Genomic DNA, 26,888 nt, shown 5'->3' on the forward strand with positions numbered 1-26,888 from the left:
CAATCAAAAACTTTTAATACATTAGCTATTTAGTGTTAAAGCCGATCTTAAAGCGGTTCTCCACCCTAAAGTGGAGTCCCGCTGATCGGAACCCTCCCCCCCTCCGGTGTCACATTTGACACCTTTCAGGGGGGAGGGGGGTGCAGACACCTGTCTAAAGACAGGTATTTGCACCCACTTCCGGCCACACGATACGGGCGAAAGACGGGCATTCCGTCACATCCCGTCTGTCGCCCGTTGTGTGCTGGGAACACTCGGCTCCCAGCACACAGCGTGTGAGCCAATCGGCGGGCGCAGCGCGACTCGCGCATGCGCCGTAGGGAACCGGGCAGTGAAGCCGCAGCGCTTCACTTCCTGGTTCCCTCAGCGTGGATGGCGGGGGGAGCAGCAGAGTGACGAGCGATCGCTCGTGCTCTGCTGCGATCGGCGCTGGACTCCAGGACAGGTAAGTGTCCTAATATTAAAAGTCAGCAGCTGCAGTATTTGTAGCTGCTGACTTTTAATATTTTGTTCCCATGGCACATCCGCTTTAAGGCAAAAAGCTAAGTAATGTACACTATTATAATACAAGTAATGCAAATACTGTATAGAGTAGGATTTTGCAACCTGTTGGAAAATGTGCCCAGAAATCTTTTGCTGTGTATCGGCATCATGTACATTTGCTGCTGTCATTCACCAAGAGATATCTGCCCCTCTGTGGTCATCCTAATGTTCCTTATGGGACTTCTTGACCACAATGAGCAGAATTATTGCGGTGTATAATGCCTTGTACACACAATCATAATTTCCGATGGAAAAGGTCAGACGGACTTTTTCCATCGGATATTCCGATCGTGTGTAGCCCCACCTAAGTTTTTTCATTGGATATTCCATGGAATTCCGTCAGGGTTTAGATATAGAACATGTTCTATTTTACTCCGATGGAATTCCGATGTGACTTGGCCGGGCAAAAGCCTGATCGTGTGTACAAGGCATGAGGGTGCTATACCTATACATAGAGAATAGGTAGGTTGCCATTGCTGACCTCTACTAAAATACTAGGTGCCGGGCTGTCATGTCTAAAGACAAATACTTTCAGTACCACCTGGAATAGGTATGCAGATCAGGACTTATCATTTCACTGTGACCTAACTTTCTACATGCTGATTCTGGGTCAGTGATTTAGAATTCGGGGGGCCCAAGAAAGTCAGGAAACAATGATTCTGAGAAAGATAGGTGGTGTAAGAGATGATCTCTACATTCTAGCACCCGACCCTTCAATAAAGACTGTACCCTGCAGAGGAGGGGCTGGATTCACGTACAGTACATCGGCGCATCTTTGTGCCGGCGTAGCGCATCTCATGTGCGCTACGCCGGCGTAACTTTGAGAGGAAAGCTGAGTATTCACAAAGCACTCGCTCCCATATTTACGCCAGCGTAACGTAAATTGGCCGGCGTAAGCCCGCCTAATTCAAAGTAGGAAGGTAGTGGGCGTGCTACATGTAAATTAACCGTGACCCCATGCAAATGAAGGGCCTAACAAACGGTGCATGCGCGCGCATGCTCAGAATCACGTTGCATATACTCCCTAAGATACGCCAGCTCAATGCCTACGACGTGAACGTAACTTACGCCCAGCCCCATTCATGTACGACTTATGTAAACTACGTAAAATACAACGGCTGTTCCGACGTCCATACCTTAACATGACTTACCCCTGCTTTATGAGGGGTAAACTTACGCCGGACGTATGCCTTACGTAAACGGCGTATACTCATGCAACGGGCGCGTGAATCGGCGTATCTTGCTCATTTACATATTCAACGCGTAAATCAATGGAAGCGCCCCTTGCGGCCAGCGTAAATATGCGCCCAAGATACGACGGCGTAGGAGGCTTACGTCGGTCGTATCAAGCCAAAATTCAGGCGTATCTTGTTCTGTGGGTACGGCGCATAGATACGACGGCGCACATTAAGACTTACGCGGCGTATCTCGAGATACTTCGGCGTAAGTCGTAAGTGAATCCCGGCCGAGGACAGTTTAAATAGGATTGCACCTAAGCACCATTGTGTGTGTGGTGGGGAAAGGGTGGAGCATTAACAGCAGTAACACTGGCCACCAATGTGGGAAGAAGGGTTTAATAGTACTGACACCAATGCTGGTTATTATTATTATTGTGGTCAGACACCCATGCAGGTTTATTATTGCAGTCTTTAACATCAGTGCTTAAGACTCGTACACACCACCGGTTTTCCTGCCAGGAAAACTGGCAGGAGAGCTTTTGGCCGGGAAAACAGGCCGTGTGTATGCTTCCTTGCAGTTTTCCCGACAGGAAAACTGCTGGGAATCCCGGCGGGAAAATAGAAAACCTGCTCTCTATTTTCCTACCGGGATTCCCGGCGGTTTTAAACCCGGCAGTTTTCCTATGGGGAAACACTGCGAGGGAGCATACACACGGCCGGGATTCCCAGCCAAAGCTCTCTCCGCATTTTCCTGTCGGGAAACCCGGCCGCGTGTACACGGGTAAACTTGCCAAGCAGGTTCTCGGTTTTCTTGTCGGCATTCCCGGCGGACTTTATACCGCCGGCAATCCTAGTTGTGTGTCCGAGGCTTAAAGCGGAGCTCCGCCGATAAAAAAATATTAAAAGCCAGCAGCTACAAATACTGCAGCTGCTGACTTTTAATATATGGACACTTACCTGTCCTGGAGTCCAGCGACGTCTGCAGCAGAAGACGAGCGATCGCTCATCTATCTGCTGCCCCCCGCCATCCTCGGTGAGGTAATCAGGAAGTGAAGCGTTCCGGCTTCACTGCCGGATTCCCTACTGCGCATGCGCGAGTCGCGTAGCGCCGTCCTCACTGGTCCCCGCTGTGTTCTGGGAGCCGATTGTTTCCCAGGCACAACGGGCGGGGGCAGGAAGTGACGAACTACATGTAGAATCCCCGAGGAGAGGACTCCCGGAAGTGGGTGCAAATACCTGGCTTAGACAGGGATCTGCACCCCCCTCCCCCCTGAAAGGTGTCAAATGTGACACCGGAGAGGGGTAGGGTTCCGATGAGCGGAAGTTCCACTTTAGGGTGGAGCTCCACTTTAAGAGGTTATTATTCAGGCCATTGATACTAATGCTGGGAGTTTATATTAGGGCCACTGGAACAAATGCTGGTTATTATTATTGCAACCACTGACACCAATGTTGGAGGTTATTATTACAACTACTGACACCAACGCTGGGCGTTTTGATTGGAGCCGCTAACACAAATACTGTGGGTCACTATTACTTCCACCAATGTTTTCATCCCCACTTTGGGAGGCTTGTTTGCCGCACCCCCAACCCCCCCCCCCCCAAAAAAAAATTGTGCACGCCCATGCAAGAGCGACAAACGACGTAAATTTCACTATCCATAAGCGATGCTTCCAAAGCCTTTACAGGTTACCACTTTAGATGTATACTGGTGCTAGAATGCTGACATTTGGCAGTGATATCTCACATGTGTGGTGTGGGACGATCGCTGTTTGCATGTGCGCGGGACTGGCGCACATGTTTGCCTTTGCCCACGAACACGGGGGGGGGGGGGAGCGCTTTAAACATTTTTTTTTTTTTAACACTGTCGCTTTACATTTTTTTATCACTTTTATTGCTGTCACAAGGAATGCAAACATTCTTTGTGACCATAATATGCATGTGACAGGTACACTTTATGGAGAGATCTGGGGTCTAGACCCCAAATCCCTCCTCTATCCTTAAAGCGGTAGTTCACCCTCCTTCACCTCATTATTCCATTACTTTCGGCATCGTAGCGCGAGCTACGGTATGCCGGTCTTAAATTTTTAATCCCCGTACTCACTGTGCTATTGTTGATTGAAGAATCCGACTCCCGCGGGGAATGGGCGTGCCTATGGAGAGGGAGGATGATTGACGGCCGGCTCTGGCACGTCACGCTCCCCGAAGACAGCCGGAGTAGGTCTCGGCTATTCACAGCGCCTGCGCACAGGCTATGCGCAGGCGCCGTGAATAGCCAAGCCTATTTCGGCTATTTCCGGAGAAGCGTGACGTGCCAGGGCCGGCCGTCAATCACCTTCTCTCACCATAGGAACGCCCATTCCCCGGATTCTTCAATCAACGATAGCACAGTGAGTACGGGGATTAAAAATTTAGGACCGGCATACCGTAGCTCGCGCTACGATGCCGAAAGTAATGGAATAATAAAAAAAAACATTTTTTTTTTTTTTAACAGGGTGAACCCCCGCTTTAAAGTGGAAGTCCACCCTAACACTAAAATCGCTACATCTATAGACATCCACAATTTAAGACTAACCTATCTATCCCTGTAAAGAAGAAATCAGTATACATAGCTTTTTTGAAGCTGCTCCGGTCCAGTCTCCAGCAGCGGAAGCTCTGCAGAGGCTGTGAAATTAATGGGAAATTACGTCACCCTGAGGCCCCGTACACACGAGAGGATCGATCCGCTGGAATTGATCCGCGGACCGGCTCCAGCGGATAGATCCCCTGGTGTGTACGATCCAGCGGATCTGTTTCCGCGGATTTTTGTCCCCGGGGATGGATTTCCAGCCGATCAAAATTTATTGACATGCTAAGAAATCGATCCGCTGGAATCCATTCCAACGGATTGATCCGCTGGTCTGTACAGACTCACCGGATCAATCCGTCCGAATCCATCCCCCGCATGCGTCGTAATGATTCGACGCATGCGTGGAATTCCTTATATGACAGCGTCGCGCACGTCGCCGCGTCATCATCGCGGCGACGACGCGACACGTCACCGCGGATGGAATTCCGCGGGGATTTTGATCTCATGGTTAGTACAACCATGAGATCAAAATCCGCCAGAGGATTTATCCGCGGATAAATCCTCTCGTGTGTACTAAGCCATAGAGTTATTATGGGGCTTCCATTGTCGGCTCTGTCCTCTGCACACATCTTCACAGCGAAGCCGCAACTGACAGATCAATGTGGGATCGGGTCAGATCTGAACAACAAGTCCTGTTGTGGGCTGACCACACACAGCATTTTTGTTAAAGCGGAGGTTCACCCTAAAAACATGTATATACCATTACATTCAGCATACTTCCGACATGTACAGTATGCTGTTTTTTTTCCCGCTGTACATACCATATTATTGTTCTTTTCCACCCGGCTTCCGGGTTCTCACTCCCGCGGGAGTAGGCGTTCCTATGCAGCGGCGCAATGTCACCTGGGACTTAGCCTAGATGATTGACGTGCTTGATAAAAACTTTCCCCCGGCGGAAAAGGCGCGTCACAAGTTTGCAAAAATAGCTGAACTGGGAGTCGGCGCTATATGCGTCGTATAGAGCCGACTCCCAGTTCGGCTATTTTCGGAACTCGTGATGCGCCTTATCCGCCGGGGGAAAGTTTTTATCAAGCACGTCAATCATCTAGGCTAAGTCCCAGGTGACATTACGCCGCTGCATAGGAACGCCTACTCCCGCTAGAGCGAGTACCCGGAAACGGGGTGGAAAAGAACAATAATACGGTATCTACAGCGAAAAAAAAAAAAAGAGAGCATACTGTACATGTCGGAAGTATGCTGAATATAATGGTATATACATGTTTTTAGGGTGAACCTCTGCTTTAACTGAGTGGTGTCAGCCCTGCCCATTGCCTTTTGCTAACATACTCAACCACTCCCACTCTCAGATCTCTACAACATAAAGGCTAACAGTTCTGTAGTCCATGAAGAGATCTAGGAGGGCTCTTTGAGAAAACACTACTATGTAGAAGACACTTGACATTTTAGAATTTTTCACAATATTAACATTTTTTTTTAACTTATTAAACAGATAGAAAAAAAAATGCTTCCATTGATATAGTAAACAGATCAGAAGAGAACAAATAAAAGACATTCCCTATTAGGATTCATATAGACTTTAAATATCATTATTATATTGCTGCAGTATTGGCAGATAGAAGACCTTCAGAATAGCGACATTATGTACACTGTACAGAAAACAAATCTGCTTTTATGTTTGGAAGAGCAGCCAACTGTTCTGTTGTAACATTTGTTCAGATTCCTCACTAATCTGTGTATGTTTCCTTAGTTTCATCATTTGCTGGGCGAAGCTCAGTTACAAACATCAAGGGTCCCCTTTTTGCATTAAAGCTTTGCTATTATTTATTAAATGCATGTTCCTCTGCTTCCTCTGAGTGACACAGTGTAATTGTATAATGTATCCTTGAATGAGCCATCCATTAACAGAGGAAGAGGATCTGGCTGTAATGGGAAGGGGGATCCCTTAGGGATCCCATGATCTCCTGAAATATTATCTTACCCCCGGGAGCCTCGTTTTATGGAGAACACACCATTAGAGACTAGAATTCATTTAAGCCTTAGAATTTAGCCACTTGAATTACCTGGCTCAATTTCCCTGTTATGTCGTAATGTGCGTGTTTTGCTTTGATCTCCCCACTTTTTTTTTACTGTTAATGGAATATTAGAAGCAACAGAAGATTTTTTTTCAGTGTGTTCACTTACAAGGTACTTGTTCCAGTGTCCGAGAGGTGATATATGGAACAGGACGTGCTATAGATACAAATGCATGCCAGATCTGGAATTGTGTGTAATGCATAGTATTTGCACTAGTAATTAGTAAAGATTAATAGCTGGATTCAGGTAGATGTGTGCATTTTTACGGCGGCGTAGCGTATCGTATTTACGCTACGCCGCCGTAAGTCAGAGAGGCAAGTGCTGTATTTACAAAGCACTTGCCTCCTAAGTTACGGCGGCGTAGCGTAAATGGGGCCGGCGTAATCGCGCCTAATTTAAATGAGGATGAGGGGGGCGTGTTTAATGTAAATGGGTGGTGACCCGACGTGATTGACGTTTTTTACGAACGGCGCATGCGCCGTCAGTGTGCATTGCTCCAAAGTACGCCGCAAGGACGTATTGGTTTCGACGTGAACGTAAATTACGTCCAGCCCCATTCACGGACGACTTACGCAAACGACGTAAAATTTTCAAATTTCAACGCGGGAACAACGGCCATACTTAACATTGACTAGGCCAGCTATTTGTTCGACTAACTTTACGCCGGAAAAAGCCGTACGTAAACGACGTAAAAAAAATGCGCCGGGCGCACGTACGTTTTAGAATCTGCGTATCTAGTCATTTGCATATTCTACGCCGAACTCAACGGAAGCGCCACCTAGCGGCCAGCGTAAATATTGCACCCTAAGATACAACGGCGTAGTAGACTTACGCCGCTCGTATCTTAGCCTAATTTAAGCGTATCTGGTTTCCAGAATACGCTTAAATTTACGACGGCGCAGATTCAGAGTTACGACGGCGTATCTACTGATACGCCGGCGTAACTCTCTCTGAATCTGGCTATAAAACTGTAGGCTTGAGTTTAGTAGCTTTTCGGATTCTAGGCAATTAGAGAGCCTATGGTTAGAATCCCTTGCAAGGATAATGTTTAGTGTCAGCAACTTAAAGTGGTTATAAACCGGAAGGAAAAAAAGCAAAACAAAAAAAATAGCTCGTTATGAAAATGAGTTAGTATGCATCGTATACTAGCTCGTTATGAAATACTTACCTTAGATCTACGCTTTTTCAGTGATCCCTGCACACCGCTGTGACCGGCGACATGTGTCTTGGAGTTATGCCCGGGTTCGCGGACTCCGGCGATGTGATTGGCCTGGGGCCGCAATGACGTCACGGCACAGCTGCTGAAGAAACAGCACAAGCGCGTTGTTTCTTCAGTGCACATGCGCCGATGACGTTGGCGCAATCGTATATGGTAAATATCTCCTAAACCGCGCAGGTTTAGGTGATATTTACAGTACCTACAGGTAAGCCTTATTATAAACTTACCTGTAGGTCCAAGTGGTGTAACTAGGTTTACAACCACTTTAAAGCGGACCTCTTCTTTACAACTTCGGCCCATTTCATACTGCTCTGGTGCAGTTTCCCTGCTGCACGGATGCAGCTCAGTGTATCTGTGGTTTTCATGTGGGTTACCTGCGTTTTGCCATAGACTTCTATTAGATCAGGCTTTGAATGCACACCAAAGAGGCAGCATGCAGGATTTTTGGTACGCTTTCAGAAAACGCATCAAAGACGCATTGAAATGGAAGTCGCCTGAGGCATCCTCTCTAGACTACTAGAAATCTTTAGTGAATGCCTCTGTTCACTTATATAAAGTCACCTACACTTCACCGACGTGGCTGTCCTGCTAAATTTAACAAGGTGTGGAATATCTGGACAGAATCTCCCACTACTAAGGCCTTGTACACACGACCGAACATGTCTGCTGAAACTGGTCCGCAGACCAGTTTCAGCAGACGTGTTCGGTCATGTGTACGGCCGACCGGACAGGTTGCCAGCGGACATTTGTCCAGCCGACCGTTTTGCAGCGGACAAATGTTTCTTAGCATGCTAAGAAACATGTCCGCTGGAAGCCTGTCCGTCGGACATGTTCGGTCGTCTGTACAGACTCTGTACATGTCCGCTCGGCCGCCATCCCTCGCATGCGTCGAAGCATTGACCTTCCAGCGTCGCGCACGTCGTCGCGGCGACGGCGCGGACACGTCACCGCGCTGTCTGTCCACACGGGTTTCGGTTTGATGGTGTGTACAACCATCAGACTGAAATCTCCCAGCGGACATGTCCGATGAAAACGGTCCGGCGGACCGTTTTCATCGGACTGTCCGCTGGTGTGTACGAGGCCTTTCACATCCCAATAATTCTACTATGTTTGGTGACATCTCTGATACAGTAGCTCTGGGTCCTGAAGAGCCATGGTCTTAAGCCTAGTGATATTTTGTTTTGTTTCATGTGGCTATGAGTCGTTTCTCAGTCTCTTTCTTTCTCCTATATGTGGGTGAAGTGAGGAAAACAGGACTGGCATGATATGTTGATCTCCATGTTTTTCGTGGAACTGAGGGTTTGTTTTAAAAGTTGGTGTGCTACGCCCGCCTAAATACACGCCCGTTTTTGTGTATCTGGCCCTGACTCTTTGACAGGTTGATATTATTGCAGATTAATGAATTTCGTTGGTCAACATGTAACGCCATACCACATTGTACAAACCGCATACCTTAAATAAAGATAAAGGGATGGTCAGCAATAATACTTAGGTAGGCCGTGGCCTTTAAACAATGCTCAATTGGTACAATTATTAAATGTATTTGGTGACCTGGAGAAATCCACGAGGCTCTATTTTGTATGTTCTTACTTTTTGCAAATTGAATAAAAATAATTTATACATTTATTTTTAATTTTTTTGAGTTTTACAAATATAATCTTTATTTACAGAATAACAGACAGGACAAATAATACAGTCATCAAACCAACCAGTGGTGAGAACCTTACACCACTACCATTTATAAAACTGAGATAGCTGTCAGTGGCATGATGGCATCTTTGTAACGCAGTTTTCTCTCTCATATTCTGGGTAACAGTGTTTGCAATTCCAAACTTAGATATGTGAGATCAAGCCAATCAACTTGGTAATGTGTACAAATGTATAAAGCCAACATCTGCCCCGTCTATCTAATGACCAAAAAACAAACAAATTTAGACGGAAAAGAAAAACCACCGTCTGAATTGTCTGCTTTTCATTTCTGAAAGCCAGGATGAAATTTCTGAATATGAATTCCCATGGCTACTGCCCTGCCCTAATGATTGTGAAGGGGGTCTTACACTACCTTCTGAATGATTTATGGCTTTTATATTCTGGAGGATTTGGCAAGGGGTGTTAGATTGCCTCTGCTGCAACATGAGTTGTAGGAATCAAAGATACAGGGAACAGAGCTGGGAACTACAGCAGGTTGACTGCTACCAAAGTCCCTGCTGCAGCTCTGCAGCATCCACTGTGTACTGGAACTGTCACTATCGGAAGAAGGGAGCCTTAGGCCCCGTACACACGACCGAACATGTCTGATGAAACTGGTCCACGGACCAGTTTCCGCGGACATGTCCGACCGTGTGTAGGGCCTAGCGGACAGGTTTCCAACGGACAAAAGTTTCTTAGCATGCTCAGAAACTTGTCCGCTGGAAACCTGTCTGTCGGACATGTCCCCTGGTTAGTACGTTTAACCAGCGGAACGAAATCCTGCGCATGCGTCGAATTGATTCGACGCATGCGTGGAAGCATTGCACTTCCGTGTTTGAGAACGTCGGTGTCTTCTACGTCACCGCGTTCTCTGTCCTCGGGGATTTTGGTCTGATGGTGTGTACACACATCAGACCAAAAGCTCCCAGGAGACATGTCCGATGAAAACGGTCCGCGGACCGTTTTCATCGGACATGTCTCCTCGTGTGTACAGGGCCTCAATATTAAAAAATTCCATTCAAACAGCAAAAAAAAAAAAAATAACAATTTGCCTGCTCACAGCCTATTGTAGAATGTGCACTGAACTTTGCATGCACAGCTCAGTTTACATTCCCTACAGTGCCTACATGTCGGGATGACTGTATGCCTTTGCATGAGCAAGAGTGTTGTCATCCCATGCCAGCAGTGTTAATTTTGGCAGCAAATTTCGATTTAGTTTTAGTCTTAGGACTAAAATGGCATTTTGGTTTGAGGCCTTGTACACACGAGGAGACATGTCCGATGAAAACGGTCCGCGGACCGTTTTCATCGGACATGTCTGCTGGGAGCTTTTGGTCTGATGTGTGTACACACCATCAGACCAAAATCCCCGTGGACAGAGAACGCGGTGACGTAGATGACACCGACGTTCTCTAACGCGGAAGTTCAATGCTTCCACGCATGCGTCGAATCAATTCAACGCATGCGCTGGATTTCGGGCCGCTGGTTATACGTCATAACCAGCGGACATGTCCGATGAGTCGTACTAACCATCGGACATGTCCGACGGACAGGTTTCCAGCGGACAAGTTTCTTAGCATGCTAAGAAACTTTTGTCCACTGGAAACCTGTCCGCTAGGCCGTACACACGGTCGGACATGTCCGCGGAAACTGGTCCACGGACCAGTTTCAGCGGACGTGTTCGGTCGTGTGTACGGGGCCTAAGTCTCATTTTAGTCTTCTACAATTGTTTTAGTTTTAGTCGTATTTAGTCAACTTAATCTTCAGGACATTTTAGTGGACTAAAATCATTTTAGTGGAATAAAATTGAATGTGTTTAGTTAAAGAATACATTATTTAAAAACATCTAATAGCATGTTATTATTTACAGTATTAAGGTTTGAACAAACTCACAGATTCAGATTTAGCCACTCTGGACAGTCTAAGGAGGCCTGTAATGCTGCACAGTGCTCTGAATGGTGGTCTGAGGAGGCCTGTAATGCTGCACAGTGCTCTGAATGGTGGTCTGAGGAGGCCTGTAATGCTGCACAGTGCTCTGGATGGTGGTCTGAGGAGGCCTGTAATGCTGCACAGTGCTCTGGATGGTGGTCTGAGGAGGCCTGTAATGCTGCACAGTGCTCTGAATGGTGGTCTGAGGAGGCCTGTAATGCTGCACAGTGCTCTGAATGGTGGTCTGAGGAGGCCTGTAATGCTGCACAGTGCTCTGAATGGTGATCTGAGGAGGCCTGTAATGCTGCACAGTGCTCTGAATGGTGGTCTGAGGAGGCCTGTAATGCTGCACAGTGCTCTGGATGGTGGTCTGAGGAGGCCTGTAATGCTGCATAGTGCTCTGAATGGTGGTCTGAGGAGGCCTGTAATGCTGCACAGTGCTCTGAATGGTGGTCTGAGGAGGCCTGTAATGCTGCATAGTGCTCTGAATGGTGGTCTGAGGAGGCCTGTAATGCTGCACAGTGCTCTGAATGGTTGTCTGAGGAGGCCTGTAGAACTGCATAGTGCTCTGGACGGTGGTCTGAAGAGACCTTTAATGCTGCATAGTGTCCTGGCCAGTGGTCTGAGAAGGCCTGTAATGCTGCATAGTGATGGGTGGTGTTCTCAGGTCTGAGGGATGGCCTGTAATGCACAGTGCCCTGGATGCCACTGCTAGTGGTCGGAGGAGGCCTGTAATGCACAGTTGCACACACAGTCCTCAGTCTGGATGGATGGTGGTCTGAGGGGAGGCCTCTTGCCTGCTGTAATTGTAATGTACTACACAACTGTTACTGTACACACTCACAATCTGCTCTGGGCGCCTGGTGGCACGGTCGTCTCATGAGTCAGGACTCGGGAATGGGACAGACTCAGTCTCGTCGGGAGGCCTCAGCCTGGCTGGCCTGTAATGCACAGTGCTGCTCTCTCACTCTCAGGTCTCTGGCAGTAATGTTTTCCCGGTGCGCTTGCTTGCTGGGAGTGGATTGCAGAAGCAGGTGGAGCTCTGTGAAAAACCGGAAGTTAGTTCTCACATTTTCGTCCGTGGGCGGGTCTGAGTCCCGCTGTCTGTGTCAATGGACGCAGCAGCGAGACTCGGGAGCAAGCACGAATGGGTCTCCCCCCCCCCCCCCCAGGGAAAGCAGCTTTACCTGGGGGCACCCCGATGAAGTGGAGGAGCCAGAGCCGCCCAAAGCCCCGCTCCTCTCCCTCTCCTCTCCGCAGTGCCGGCATAGTAACTGTGGGTGCCTGGCTGTGGCTTTACAGACGGGTACGCACTGAGCATGTGCGAGCGGCGATGCACGCTGTGAATGGCCGGTCAATCTTCTGGGACCTGTGACGTGTCCCAGAAGATTGCAGGGAGGGAGGGGAGAGAGGTGAACTTCCTTCCGGCTTTCGCAGCGCCAGGGGATGAAGTGGGAGCTGGGTGCCTGTCAAAACTGGCAAATGTGGCATGTCAGAGGGTCACCAACACTTAAAGGGGTGGTTCCCCCTAAAACAAATTTCTAACAATACATTCGTAAGACTGCTTACACTGCGGGTAGGCTGGCTTTTGTTTTGTTTTTTTAGTACATGCCTCGATATCGCCGTTTCGTCCCTTGGCGGTGGGCGTTCCTAGTTGATTGACGTTCCTCCGACGGGCGCATACTGCGCGTCACGACTTTCCGACAGAAGCCGAACGTCATTGCGCAGGCGCCGTATAGAGTCGGCTCTATACGGCGCCTGCGCAGCGACGTTCGGCTTCTTTCGGAAAGTCGTGGCGTCACGTATGTGCCCGTCAGAGGAACGTCAACGTCTTACGAATGTATTGTTAGAAATTTGTTTTAGGGGGAACCACCCCTTTAAAGCAGAAGTTACATTTTTGGGTGAAACTCTGCTTTAAATCGACTTGATTTAAATCAAATCCACCTGGAAAAAAAAAAGAAAACGAATGCAGCCACACATCTAATGATTGGGAAGATGCAATATATTATATTTTTGGTTTTGGGTTTATTACTGATTTAAGATTGGACAGAGACAAAACTGAAGAAGTTCCTAGACAACTGTTTTGCTGCGTACACACGATTGGACATTCTGACAACAAAACCGTGGATTTTTTTCTGACGGAATGTTGGCTCAAACTTGGGTTGCATACACACGGTCACACAAATGTTGTCGGAAATTCCGAACGTCAAGAACGCGGTGACGTACAACACTACGACGAGGCGAGAAAAAAGTTCAATGATTCCGAGCATACGTCAAATTGATTCCGAGCATGCGTAGGATTTTTGTGCATCGGAATTGGCTACAGATGATCGGAATTTCCTACAAGAACTTTTGTTGTCGGAAAAATTGAGAACCAGCTCTCAAACATTTGTTGTCGGAAATTCCGACGGCAAATGTCCGATGGAGTATACACGCGGTCAGATTTTCCGACAACAAGCTCACATCAAACATTTGTTGTCGGGAATTCTGACCGTGTGTACGCGCCATTAGTCCTTGAATGCTTAGACACACCTAGCTGGATTCAGAGAGAGATACGCCGGCGTATCAGTAGACGTAACTCTGAATCCGCACCGTCGTAAATTTAAGCGTATTCTGGAAACCAGATACGCTTAAATTAGGCTAAGATACGAGCGGCGTAAGTCTCCTACGCCGTCGTATCTTAGGGTGCAATATTTACGCTGGCCGCTAGGTGGCGCTTCCGTTGAGTTCGGCGTAGAATATGCAAATGCCTAGATACGCCGATTCACGAACGTACGTGCGCCCGTCGCAGTAAAGATACGCCGTTTCTGTAAGAGATACGCCGCGTAAAGATAAAGTTGCCCCCTAGGTGGCGTAGCCAATGTTAGGTATGGCAGTCGTTCCCGCGTCGAAATTTGAAAAATTTACGTCGTTTGCGTAAGTCGTCCGTGAATGGGGCTGGACATAATTTACGTTCACGTCCAAACCAATACGTCCTTGCGGCGTACTTTGGAGCAATGCACACTGGGATATGTACACGGACGGCGCATGCGCCGTTCGTAAAATACGTCAATCACGTCGGGTCACCAATCATTTCCATAAAACACGCCCCCATATCCTCATTTGAATTAGGCGCGCTTACGCCGGCCCCATTTACGCTACGCCGCCGTAAGGCTGCATTCACACCTCGGCGTACTGAATCGCGGCGTTTTGTCCCGCGAATTGCGGCGGCAAAAAGCGGAGTTTTGTACCGCCATTCGCGGCGACAAAACGCCGCGATTGTGAATGCAGCCTCACCCCCTCTATGGAGATGGTTCACATCTCCTATGCAGAACGCCGAAAGACGCCTGAAAAAAAGGTCCGGGACCTTTTTTCAGGCGGCAGGCGTCAGGCGTGGAGATGTGAACCATCTCTATAGCCGACCATGTAAAATCACCCCTCCAGCGTATGAGGGGCGGCTGCGGCGTCGCGCTTCAGGCGTATATACGCCTAGGTGTGAATGCAGCCTAAGTTAGGAGGCAAGTGCTTTGTGAATACAGTACTTGCCTCTCTGACTTAAGGCGGCGTAGCGTAAATACGCTACGCTCCGCCGCCTTAAAGATGCTACCCTACCTGAATCCAGCTAACCATCAGGATTTGCTGTGATGTTCTTGCATGTGCAGTAAAATACTTGTTCCATTTTTATCCTACAATTTAAAAGACTTCTGCTAACGATCTAAAATGACAAATACAACGCAAGTGATAATGCCCAAATGATATCGCCCAATCAGCATCCTCTTTCATTATTCTCTCTGCTTCCAGCAGGGAAATGTGGTTGCTATGGGTTACTTCAATCCATTATTGCTTCCATTGCCCTAAATTAGCCTCATTTGCTTTTGTTATTCTTTGTGGTAAACACAGATTTCCTTCCCTTGGAGCCCTATCCCATTACAATGGAAGAATAGTTAGTGTTTAGCTGTTTCTTTTGTATCAGCACAATATGTATGTGAGCATCCTTTGTGTGGTGCGTGTATGCGGGGGATGCATGTTTTATGTGTGTGAGAGTGAAAAAAAGAGATGTATGCCTTCCTCCTTCAGGAAATGATTTGCTTGCTGCTCTTCACATTCCCTGCAGGGGGAGAACGAGATAGACGTAGGGGAGTCACACTCACACACACACACACACAGCTCACACACTATACACACCACATCAGCTCTGACACACATATGGTAGCTTGCACCGCACAGCACGCTGGTATCGCTGTGTAATAAACATGCACATGAGCTGGTGACACACAGCACTGTCAGGCTGATTTGTGGGCATGTCACACACTGACAGTTCCTCCAGATGAAGCTCTGTTGCCTTCGGCCAAATGCAGCTGTGACATCTACACATAGAGAGTTGTGTCTCCTACATCCCCCCCCCAGTCTGTCACATCCATATTCAGCTGATCAGCGTAGTGTGACCATCTTCGCTCAGCAGGGACGCTTGTTCTGGTGAGTGCTGGAATTGTCGTAGCTTGATATGGATTTGTGGGATTGACATGCCAGAACACAATGTGTTACACTTGAGGAACACTGGCAGCGGAAGGGGTGGGTTGCTTGTCCTGCGTGGATTGATCACATTGTACATTATTTTGTTGCTGTTGCATGGGAGGCTTTGTATGATTAACTGCATGTTCGCATTTTTTACTGGTAACGATAATCTGATGTTCTGACAGCGTCTGGATGTGAAGGGCAGTCCATGTTCATCCGTATTGGAGGTAATGGAGACATGCCTTAGATTACTAGCAGGGTAAATGAAGATATTCTGCAGTGAGCTGGCATGAATGTGTATGGAGGATGTGGATTTGGGTGATGACGGGGTTAAAGGAGAGATGCTCTCCAAGTCAGGACTGGGTAGGATTTTACAGTGGATGCTCTTTGGGTCTTTGACGGGGTGGTGAGCCTCCTCCCCCCATATTGTCCTGTAAATAGCACATACTTTCGCTGCTCCCAGACTGACCCCCCCAGACATACCGAGCATTCCTGTAACTCTTCCCAGGCCCGGGAGGCAGGGAAGCTGGACCTAGACTCACGTATGTATGTGTATACACATAGCCAGGGCTGTCACATTGCTGTACACACTTCATGTCACAGGCACATGCCGTGATCTGTCAAATGACTGCACAGACATGCCGAAACGCGCACACACACCTAGAATACAACTTGTTGGCACCTATGTGTATTACAAAATGTGCCACCTGTGCACCAGGTACAAGGGATATCCCTGGGAACCAAAAGAAATCCATTACTGATGAGTGTGATGTTAATCAGCCAATTCCGTCTATCATTTTGACTGTAAACATGAGCGTTTTTACTGAAATATCTCTGATGAAGAGTTAATAGAGGGATGGTTGGGAGAACTCTGGTAGGGGAGGGGTGCTCTCACACCCATATGTGATTCAGAGACAGGACGTTGAACTAGTGTTGGGTTGGGGGGGGGGGGTCATTGCCAATGTCCAGACTTTTAATGTCTTCCTTCCTACAGAACGGAAATAAGTAGTAGAGAACCGCTGATACTGCAATACTGGAAATCCAGATGAGGCTTTTAAGGCCCGTCCTAGAGATGGTGCTTGAAGGCCCGTCCTAGAGATGGTGCTTGAAGGCCCGTCCTAGAGATGGTGCTTGAAGGCCCGTCCTAGAGATGGTGCTTGAAGGCCCGTCCTGGAGATGGTGCTTGAAGGCCCGTCCTAGAGATGGTGCTTGAAGGCCCGTCCTAGAGATGGTGCTTGAAGGCCCGTCCTAGTGATGGTGCTTGAAGGCCCGTCCTAGAGATGGTGCTTGAAGGCCCGTCCTAGAGATGGTGCTTGAAGGCCCATCCTAGAGATGGCGCTTAAAAGGCCCGTCCTAGAGATGGCGCTTGAAGGCCCGTCCTAGAGATGGTGCTTGAAGGCCCGTCCTAGAGATGGTGCTTGAAGGCCCGTCCTAGAGATGATGCTTGAAGGCCCGTCCTAGAGATGGTGCTTGAAGGCCCGTGGGTTGCTAGATGCTTCTGCATGAATGAAGTCATAAATAGAATGTCCTGGGAGAAGGATTCTGGGGATGTACTGGAAGTGGAATGTTAAGTTGGGAATAGTAAGAGGTGGCGGCGAGGTCACGACATAAATAGTGGAAATAGTTATGCCTAAATTGGTAAATTGATACTCTACGAAAAGGTTACGCATTTTTGTGTGGGCTAAAAAAAATATCACTATAATGCATCGGTAAACCACGAGAAGAATGTTGGCGGCCAGACTGGCAAATATTCATAGTCCATTTATCATGCTCATAGAAATAAGGCAAGAGGAATTTCCAGGTCTGGAAATAATGCATGTTAGGGGTGTTTAGGAAAAAAGGATGACGGCCGAAGTAAATTAAGAGGTGAAGGCAGCTGTTTATATAGACAGGGACTGGCACTTTGATTCCACATACTTGTTCTCAGTTTACGCGACAACTATTGAGTGGGAGTATGGCACCACCGTTTTCTATATATAATTTTCCGTGCAGCAGGTTGGCAAAGCCTAGTCAGAGAGGGAGTTTGGCACAGGCAATTTACATCTTACATCATGTTAGAAAGACGATTGAACACACTGCAGTATCCCATAACAACCAATGAGACATTATTTGTCTTTGTTCTCACTGCCCCAAACTAATGAAAAGCTGGAATCTGGCCATATTGTTTCTCGTTTGCATTGCTGATTAAATAACTGACTCCAAGGCACTTGTGCTGAATGTAAAAATGATAAAAGCAATGAGATCTATCAATTCATAATGTCTATTCTGTTCCTTTCAATTGGTACTGAGTGGAAATGACAGAATACAATAAAGGCATAATGTCATTGTTTAAAAATGAAATTAAGCATTGCTATACAGAAATGTTTCACTGTTATATCTTGTGCCATTACTAAGGTGGCACCTGCCACCTTCTGTTCTCATGTACTGTATTTTGTTGGTTCTTGTCTTTTATATTCCCTATATTGGGGTTGATTTACCAAAACTGGAGAGTGCAAAATCTGGTGCAGCTGTGTATAGAAACCAATCAGCTTCCATTTTTTTTTGTCAAAGCTTAAAGGGGTTGTAAAGGTAAAAAAATGTTTTCCTAAATGGCTTCCTTTACCTTAGTGCAGTCCTCCTTCACTTACCTCATCCTTCCATTTTGCTTTTAAATGTCCTTATCCTCACTTCCTGTTTTTCTGTCTGTGAGGCCCCGTACACACGGCCGAGAAACTCGACGAGCAAAACACATCGTTTTGCTCGTCAAGTTTTTTGTGAAGCCGCCGAGGATCTCGGCGAGCCAAATTTCCTCATTGAGTAACGAGGAAATAGAGAACATGTTCTCTATTTGGCACGACGAGATTCTCGTCGGTTTCCTCGGCCAAAAGTGTACACACGGCCGGGTTTCTCGGCAGAATACAGCTCCAACCGAGTTTCTGGCTGAGTTCTGCCGAGAAACTCGGTCGTGTGTACGGGGCCTAACTCTTCTTCTGTCTGTTCCTCCCTGGTGTGGAGTGTCATGCTCGTCCCCTCCCTTAAGGGGGAGGGGGCGAGCTGGAGAGTCAGGACGCTCTCTATGTTGCAGATAGAGAAAGGATCTGTGTGTTAGTGGGCGTCCTGACTCTCCTGTTCGCCCCCTCAAGGGAGGGGGGCAAGCACGACACTCCACACCAGGGAGAAAGCCTCGCATTACTGTGGTGAGTTACAGACAGAAGAACAGGAAGTGAGGATTTCTCAGAAGAAATAAGGACATTTAAAAGCAAAATGGAAGGATGAGGTAAGTGAAGGAGGACTGCACTAAGGTAAAGGAAGCTATTTAGAGGAAAAATATTGTACCTTTACAACCCCTTTAATTGAACAAGCTGATGTTAGAAGCTGATTGGTTGTCATGCACAGTTGCACCAGATTTTGCACTCTCCCGTTTTAAGCCTGGCACACACAAATAGTTTTTTTTTACGTTCAACCCAGCAGGTTGAACGAAAAAAAAAACTGACAGCTTCGGTCGGAGCCGATGTACTAACGATCGGACGTTACAGAACGCTGATCGGGAAAGGGTCGGCGACTGATCTGACTGAAGCCAGCTAAATGGGCTACTTCTGTCGGACCACACGGGCCAAATGTTGGTCGTTTTTTATTGAACCGGCCGATGTCTCCAGACATTCGGCTTGTGTGTACTAGGCATTAGTAAATCAACCCCATGTTTAGAAAGTAGTGGCTTTTCTTTTTTTATTTCTATACTAATTGTTTTATTTCCTTTTTCTCTTAACAGATGTATGACATGTTTATTCCACCTGACATCATTGGTTTGTGATCTATGAACTTCTGGGTAGCACTCAGTTTTGTGGCCTGGTGCCATGCTCTGCAATACCTGCCATAATGTCAGCTTGTGGCTCATTTACAGAGCATGTCTGGAAGCCAGGAGAATGCAAGAACTGCTTTCAGCCCAAAGGCCACCACCAGTTATCAGCTCTTGGCAGAGGTGCTGGACAGCCACCTCCTCCTCCTCCACCACCTCCTCCCTACCGAGCACAACATGCCAAAGTCAACCAAAGCCAGCGACCACGTACCACCACTGGCTTCAAGCCTCCTGTGGCCAAGAAACCCACAATTGCTGTCAAACCCACTATGATAGCAGTTGATGGAGCTGGCAGCCATCCTTTACAAGGTCAAGCCAGATCACCCCTGCCCATTTCAAACACCAGAACCCAAGCACCTCCTGCGGTTTGTAATGATGATCGCACAAATAACAATACAGGGGTAGAGCAGACAGTCTCTAATAACAATCATGTGGCTAGCAGTGGACTTGCAGAAGTTTTGAAGGAGATAGCTGGATTAAGTAGCCCATCTGAATCTGTGTTTCAACCAGAAGGAACTCCTCGAGAAAATTTTCTGTGTCGTATCAACCAGTGTTATAGACGATCTCTAGAGAGAAAGCCACCTGCCAGTTGTTTATCTTGCAGTCATTATGATGGAGGTGAGTCAAAGAAAAGTGTTCGAAAAGTAGCAGTAAGTGGAGAAGAAAGTGCAATCATCGGAATGGATGGTGGACGCTTCTGTTACCCAGAATTTTCCAGCGGAGATGAAAGCTGGGATGAAGAAGATGAAGGAGGCAGAGGAGAGCGGGAAAGCTGGGAAGAGAGTGATGAAGAACTATTGGCCATGGAGATCCGTATGAGGGGGCAACCACGTTTTGCCAATTTACAAAGTGGCAGTTTATCTCCAGTGCAAGGAAGACTGGGGAGAAGAGCAAAATGGAACACTGTGCCATTAAGACAAAAATCACTGCAGAGAGTTTGTGCTGTGGACTATGATGATAGTTATGATGAAATTTTAAATGGCTGTGAGGTTATAGGAGAAGTTCATGAAATAAATGCCATCTCACCTTCTCCTGATCCCTCAATGGTGGATTCTTTATCTTGTCCTCCCTCATCCTCATCCTCATCTTCTTCCTCCTCCTCTTCCTCCTCAGGGGGACTGTTTTGCAATGGAAGCATAGGGACAGAGAAAGCAGTGTGTCTTGGGCCAGATGGTATAATGCAAGATGTTGTTCAAGATGCTGGTATGGCTCAGGCACAGCCTTATCGTGTGGTGAGCTTGGAGCATCCTGTCTGTAAGCCATATACAGTAGTTGATGTTTCTGCTGCAATGGCTGGAGAGAGTGCTTCCCGTGTAAACACAAGAGTTAAGAAGTCAAGCTCGACCCGCTACCAGGAGGTCTGGACATCAAGCACTAGCCCTCGACAAAAACTTGCAAAGACTGAGACAGCAGAAGAACCTAATCGAAGCTGCTATAAGTCAGCCCCAACCTCTCCTATTGCTGGATTGAGTGCCCATACTGTACCTGTTCGTTCTCCAAATTTGTCAGAAATTAAATTCAATAGCTACAACAATGCAGGAATGCCACCTTTTCCCATTATAATTCATGATGAACCAGAGTATGCCCATAGCTGCAAAAGCGCTGACAAAGTGCCCATCCTTATTAACCCTAGTGCTTATGATAACTTAGCTATTTACAGAAGTTTTGTGGGTGCTGGTGGAGTCTTTCCACCTCCCCCAGACAAAGAAAAACGACAGACAGGAAGTCATACATATGAGGAAATAGAAACTCCGGCAAGAATAAAAAAAAAAGAAGAATCTGCCGATGTGGCTCTTCATGAGACAGGTGGCTGTCCTAGGGAGAGTGCCAACCGTGTTTTGTCTCAGATTGTGGCATCCATCCAGCCACCTCGCTCCCCACCGGAGGCTCTTACTCCTGAGTCTCACAGCAGTGATGAACATCGGCCGACAGAAACCCAGTCAGACCCAGAAGTCCCTCCAGGTTCTTTGGGAAGGCCAAAAACGTTATTTTGCTCACAAAGAGAAACTTTGGGGAATGTTAGTTTAAACAAAACATCTCCTGCACTATCCAGCGATGACAGCCCAACTGTGTCTTCTACAACCGAGCCTCTTCCACCTTTCCCACCTCCACGTTCTACTTCTTCACCCTACCATGCTAGTATGCTTCACAAACATTTTGCAACTCGAGGGAAACCAGTGGGCACAAATCGCCCATCGCCAACTGACACTTCAACACAGCCACGCCGGCCAGCAGATGGCAAACCACGCCGTTGGATATCCTTCAAAAGTTTTTTCAGGAGGAAGAAAGAGGGAAGTGGTCAAGGAGGCTGTGAAGACAGAGATGAGGGTAAACTGGTGGGGATAGATGGTACAGTTATCCACATGCTTCCTCCACCACCAGTTCAAAGACACCATTGGTTCAGTGAAAGCCGAGGAGAGGAGGGAGAAAAGCCATCTATTGTGTTTGTGTATCGGTCAGAAGATGAAAGAACAACCACCAGCCCACAGGAAAACATGGATTCTGAGACAAAGTCTAGCAGGTAAAATATTTCCACTGGTTATATGTTGCAAACATTTTTGCCAAACTGCTTTATGAGAAAGGTACATTTAAAAAAAGGAATGGGCCAGATCCACAAAAACGGGCGTATATTTAGGCGGGCGTAGCGCAAATCAGAGTGGCTCGTAGGGTATCCACAAAGAACTTGCTCCCATATGTGGGCCGGCGTAACGTAAATCTGCCGGTGTAAGGCCGCGTAATTCAAAGTAGGCTTGGAGTGGGCGTGTGTTTTATGTTAATCTAGTATGACCCCACGTAATTTACGCTTTTTACGAACTGCACATGCGCCGTCCGTGGACGTATCCCAGTGCGCGCGAAATCACGACGCAAATAGTCAATGCTTTCGACGTGAACGTAACTTACGCATAGCCCTATTCGGAAACGATTTACGCAAAAGACGTAAACAACGGAAAATTCGACGCTGTCCCGACGTCCATACTTAACATTGCGTATGCCTCATAGAGCCAGGGGTAACATTACGCCGAAAAAAGCCTTACGTCAACGACGTTAAAAAATTGCGCCGGGCGGACGTACGTTTGAGAATCGGCGTATCTAGCTAATTTGCATACTCTACGCGGAAATCAACGGAAGTGCCACCTAGCAGCCAGCGTAAATATGCACCTAAGATCCGACGGCGTACTAAGACGTACGTCGGTAGGATCTAGACCACATTCAGGCGTATCTTGTTTTGTGGATACAAAACAAAGATACGACGGCGCATCGTAGAACTTACGCGGCGTATCAATAGATACGCCGACGTAACTCTTTGTGGATCTGGCCCAATGTCTTCAATCTTGCACAGCTTGCCTGGAATATAGGTCATTGTGTGACCAATCGTTTCTGTGGGTCCCACAGCATTTAAGGAATGAAATTTAGCCCAAAAATAATGTTCTCTTAGGCCCCTTTCACACTGCGGCGGGGGTGGCATCATCGGTAAAGAGCTTCTATTTTTAGCGCCGCTTTACCGTCAATTTCGTGGCGCTATTCGGCTGCTAGTGGGGCAGTTTTACCCCCCGCGCGCTAGCGGCCGAGAAAGGGTTAAAAACCACCACAAAGCGCCTCTGCAGGCACTTTTCTGGTGGTATAGCTGCGGTGCCCTATTGATTTCAATGGGTGGGAGCGGTGGAGGAGCGGTATACACACCGCTCCTTCACCACTCCAAAGATGCTGCTAGCAGGACTTTTTTTTACCGTCCTGCTAGCGCACCGCTCCAGTGTGAAAGCCCTCTGGGCTTTCACACTGGAGAGACAGCAGCGGCTGTTTCAGGTCACTTTGCAGGCGCTATTTTTAGCGTTACAGCGCCTGCAAAGCGACTCAGTGTGAAAGGGGTCTAAAGCTTTAGCGACATAACTTACCTGTAATGAAGTATGACCCACATTGTGTAGGCAGCTGTATCCGGTTGAAATCTTCTGTGCAGAGTGTACTGTCCTCTTCCTGTTGCTGAACTTCTGGGGTTAATTGCTCTCACGCTGCACCGAAAGGTCAACAGCAGGAAGAGTATGGGGTATCCCTGCACAGAAGATATCTACAGGATCCAATTGCCTGCACAGCATGAGACATCCTTCATTACAGGCAAGTTAGGTCACTAAAGCTATACGTGTAAAAACAATTTTTTATTTATTTTTTGCTTTATAGAGTTTGGGGATCCACGTATATAAAAATATCTAATCTCCTGTTTCACACTTTTACAGAGTAGTTAGTATGTACATATATGGAGTGGCTCACAGCACAATTTGAAGCCAGCTGCGCCAGCCCCCCTCCAACCCAGAGCTCCAGTGAGCACTGGCGGGGCCGAGAATTCCGCGATCAGAGGTCATGTGATCACTTAGTTCTCAGTCTTAGAGCCAGCAGGGGCAGCATCACAGCAATTCTGCAACAGAGAGGAGAGTATGTATTTGTGAGCGTTATTTGGCAAGACGAGCAGGATTCAAGCCTCTGGGGTGTGCAGTACCGCATGTGGCCAGAGGTGCATCGGCGCCAGTGATGCTAGGAGACACTTGAAGCCGCTCTGAGACACTCGGAAACACTCTATTCTCGAGTGTCTCTGAGCGTCCCCGAGTGGTCTTCGAGCATCTCAGAGTGTCTCCGGCGCCCCCCACCACTGGCCATGTGCGGTACTGCATACACTAGCAGTGACACTGGAATGAATTATCTGAGTTTGCATTGATTTCTATGGGAAAACTTGCTTTAATATACGAGTGCTTTGGATTACAAGCATGCTTCTGGAACGGATTATGCTCGTAATCCAAGGCACTACTGTATATGTATGTATATATATATATATATATATATATATATATATATATATATAAATATATATTAGTAACCCATTCATCTTCTTTAAGCTAAAAAATTCTTCACATATATGTCCAGCGAAATCTTTTTTTAAGGCTAGGTTCACACTGCTGCGAATTCAAAATCGCAGTAAAATCGCGATTTTACTGCGATTTTGCCACAATTTAAGAGACATCTGCGCAGGGTTCAATGTAAATCGCGGCCCGAAATCGCAAAAAGTAGTACAGGAACTACTTTTTGAAATCGGTGCGGCGTCGCACCGATTAGGACAGTGCCATTGCCGACAATTGCCGGCAAATGCCGCCAATTTGAGATGCGATTTGACATGTGAAATCGCATCTCAAATCGTACCAAATCGTACCCAGTGTGAACCTGGGCTTTTGTTCACTGTTATACTGGGGCTCCATTCCTGTCCAGCTCACCATGTTTTACTAAATAGGAAGCGAGGAGAATTTTCCAACAGTGACTCATACAGAAGTTAAAAATGTGTTTCATTAGTAGAGTAGGGAATACTATTATTATTATTATATAGGATTTATATAGTGCCAATACATCGCTTTACAATATAAAGGGAGGCAGTACAGTTACAATACAATAAAATACAAGAGGGTTAATGGGGCCCTGCTCATAAGAGCTTACAATCTAATGCCTTGTACACACCATTGTTTTTCCTGACATGCAAAAAGCCGTAGTTTTTCCCGATGTGATTTCTCTCCAGCCTCACTTGCATACACACGTTCATGCAAAAAAACGTCCGACCAAAGCGCAGTGGCGTACAACACGTACGACGGGACTATAAGGCTTCATTTCCACTGGCGTTTTTACAGCCACTTTTCTCAGCGTTTTTTACAGCTTAAAAACGCCTGTCCATGTTATTCTATGGCATCATGCCCACATAGGCATTTTTGAGCTGTAAAAAAAACGCAGGACTAGGGCGTTCTGAAGCTCCAGAGTAGAGCTGTAAAAACGCCAGACGTTAGAAAACGCTCAAAAACGCACGAAAATGCTCAATAACGCTCAAAAACGCGACCGCGGCATTTTTAAAGCTGCAGCTCACAAAAAAAAAAAATTTTGTAAAAAAAAAAAAATGACAGGCGTTTTTAAGCTGTAAAAAAGGCTAACAACAATGGCTGTAAAAACGCGAGTGGAAATGAAGCCTAAAGGGGAAGTTCCTTTCAAATGGCGCCACCCTTTGGGCTGCTTTTGCTGATCCTCCTGTAAGGCTGGGTTCACACTACGGTTTTCCCGTCCGTCAGCCGCATACGATTTCAGTATTGAAAACGTACGGGCCCGGACGGGAAAACGTATAGATAGACAATGCATTGCAAATCGTATGCACTCAGATGCATCCGGGTGCGTACGATTTGCTGGCAAAACGTTTTTTAAACGTACGCAAAACCGTGTTCAACCACGGTTTTGCAGCCGTTTTTAAAACAGTATGGCAAACGCATACGTTTTCCTTTAACATTAACGTCAATGGAAAACGCACATATGTGCGGTTCCATACGTTCCCGTCCGTTTCAGCCACATACGGTTTTTCATATAAATCGTATGCGGCTGATGGACGGGAAAACCGTAGTGTGAACCCAGCCTTAGTAAAAGTTTGGTTAAAGACGATTCGCGCTTTTCAGCCTTGTGCTTTTCAGTCCGTTACAGCGTGACAAATGTGCTATCTCCATTACAAACGCTAGTTTTACCAGAACGAGCACTCCCGTCTCATACTTGATTCTGAGCATGCACGTTTTTTTTTCCCCTCGGAAAAGCATACACATGACCGTTTTTCGCGACGAGAAAAACACTGACGGGAAAACACGATGAGAAAAAAAGAAAGCTGGTTTCAAATTTTTGCAGGCAGTTTTTCATGACCAATATAAAAAATGCCAGTTTTCTCATCGTGAAAACTGGTCGTGTGTACAAGGCATAAGAGTAGTGCAAAAGGTTATAACTGTGGGGGATGAGCTGATGGAAGTGACAAAAGATTAGTTGGAGGTGTGATAGGCTTTCCTAAAGAGATGCGTTTTCAGGGATCGCCTAAAGGCAGCCAGACTAGGAGATAGCAGGAGATAGCCTGACAGATGTAGAGAGTTCCAGAGGATGGGAGAGGCTCTGGAGAAGTTCTGGAGACAAGCTTGGGAGGAGGAGACAAGGGAGCTTGAGAGCAGGAGGTCATACTAGAACCCCATCAGATGGTTTTCTTTTTTAACAACATATTTTATTGTAGGCAAAAGAATCAAGTACAGTATTAGAACATTGTTTACTGAGGGTTCAAATTGTAGGAAATTGGAAGTATTTTTTCAGAGCCTAAAGTAGAACTAGGCAAAACTATTTGTTTCCCTTTATTTAGAAGAGACTAAGGGAAGTTTGTGACCTCTGTAGGGTTTGTTTTTGCCGTCATTGTCCTATTGGGGAGATTTCTCTGTTCCATAGCCAAAACTGGAAGTGAGAAGAAATCCCTGCTAATTAGGGGAATCTCTTGCTCCCCCAGGTCACCAGAACTAGTGTCCC

The 26,888-nt window shown here is 46.9% G+C and overlaps 1 protein-coding gene across 4 annotated transcripts in view; it reads left to right on the forward strand.

Annotated features, from left to right (window-relative positions):
* PEAK1 (pseudopodium enriched atypical kinase 1) overlaps positions 1 to 26,888 on the forward strand; it is a 131,926-nt gene that overhangs the window by 88,915 nt on the left and 16,123 nt on the right. For 2 of the 4 annotated variants that reach the window (XM_040342996.1, XM_040342997.1), the window contains one exon: positions 19,464 to 22,071. In XM_040342996.1, the coding sequence (XP_040198930.1) occupies positions 19,571 to 22,071 (2,501 nt within the window). In that variant the 5' untranslated portion in view covers positions 19,464 to 19,570. Of the gene's footprint in view, positions 1 to 15,215; positions 15,677 to 15,738; positions 15,943 to 19,463; positions 22,072 to 26,888 lie in introns of those variants that run through there. The other 2 variants (XM_040342995.1, XM_040342998.1) reach the window with 2 other exon arrangements.

Source organism: Rana temporaria, chromosome 3 (assembly GCF_905171775.1).
Source record: "Rana temporaria chromosome 3, aRanTem1.1, whole genome shotgun sequence".
Taxonomy (NCBI): Eukaryota; Metazoa; Chordata; class Amphibia; order Anura; family Ranidae; genus Rana; species Rana temporaria.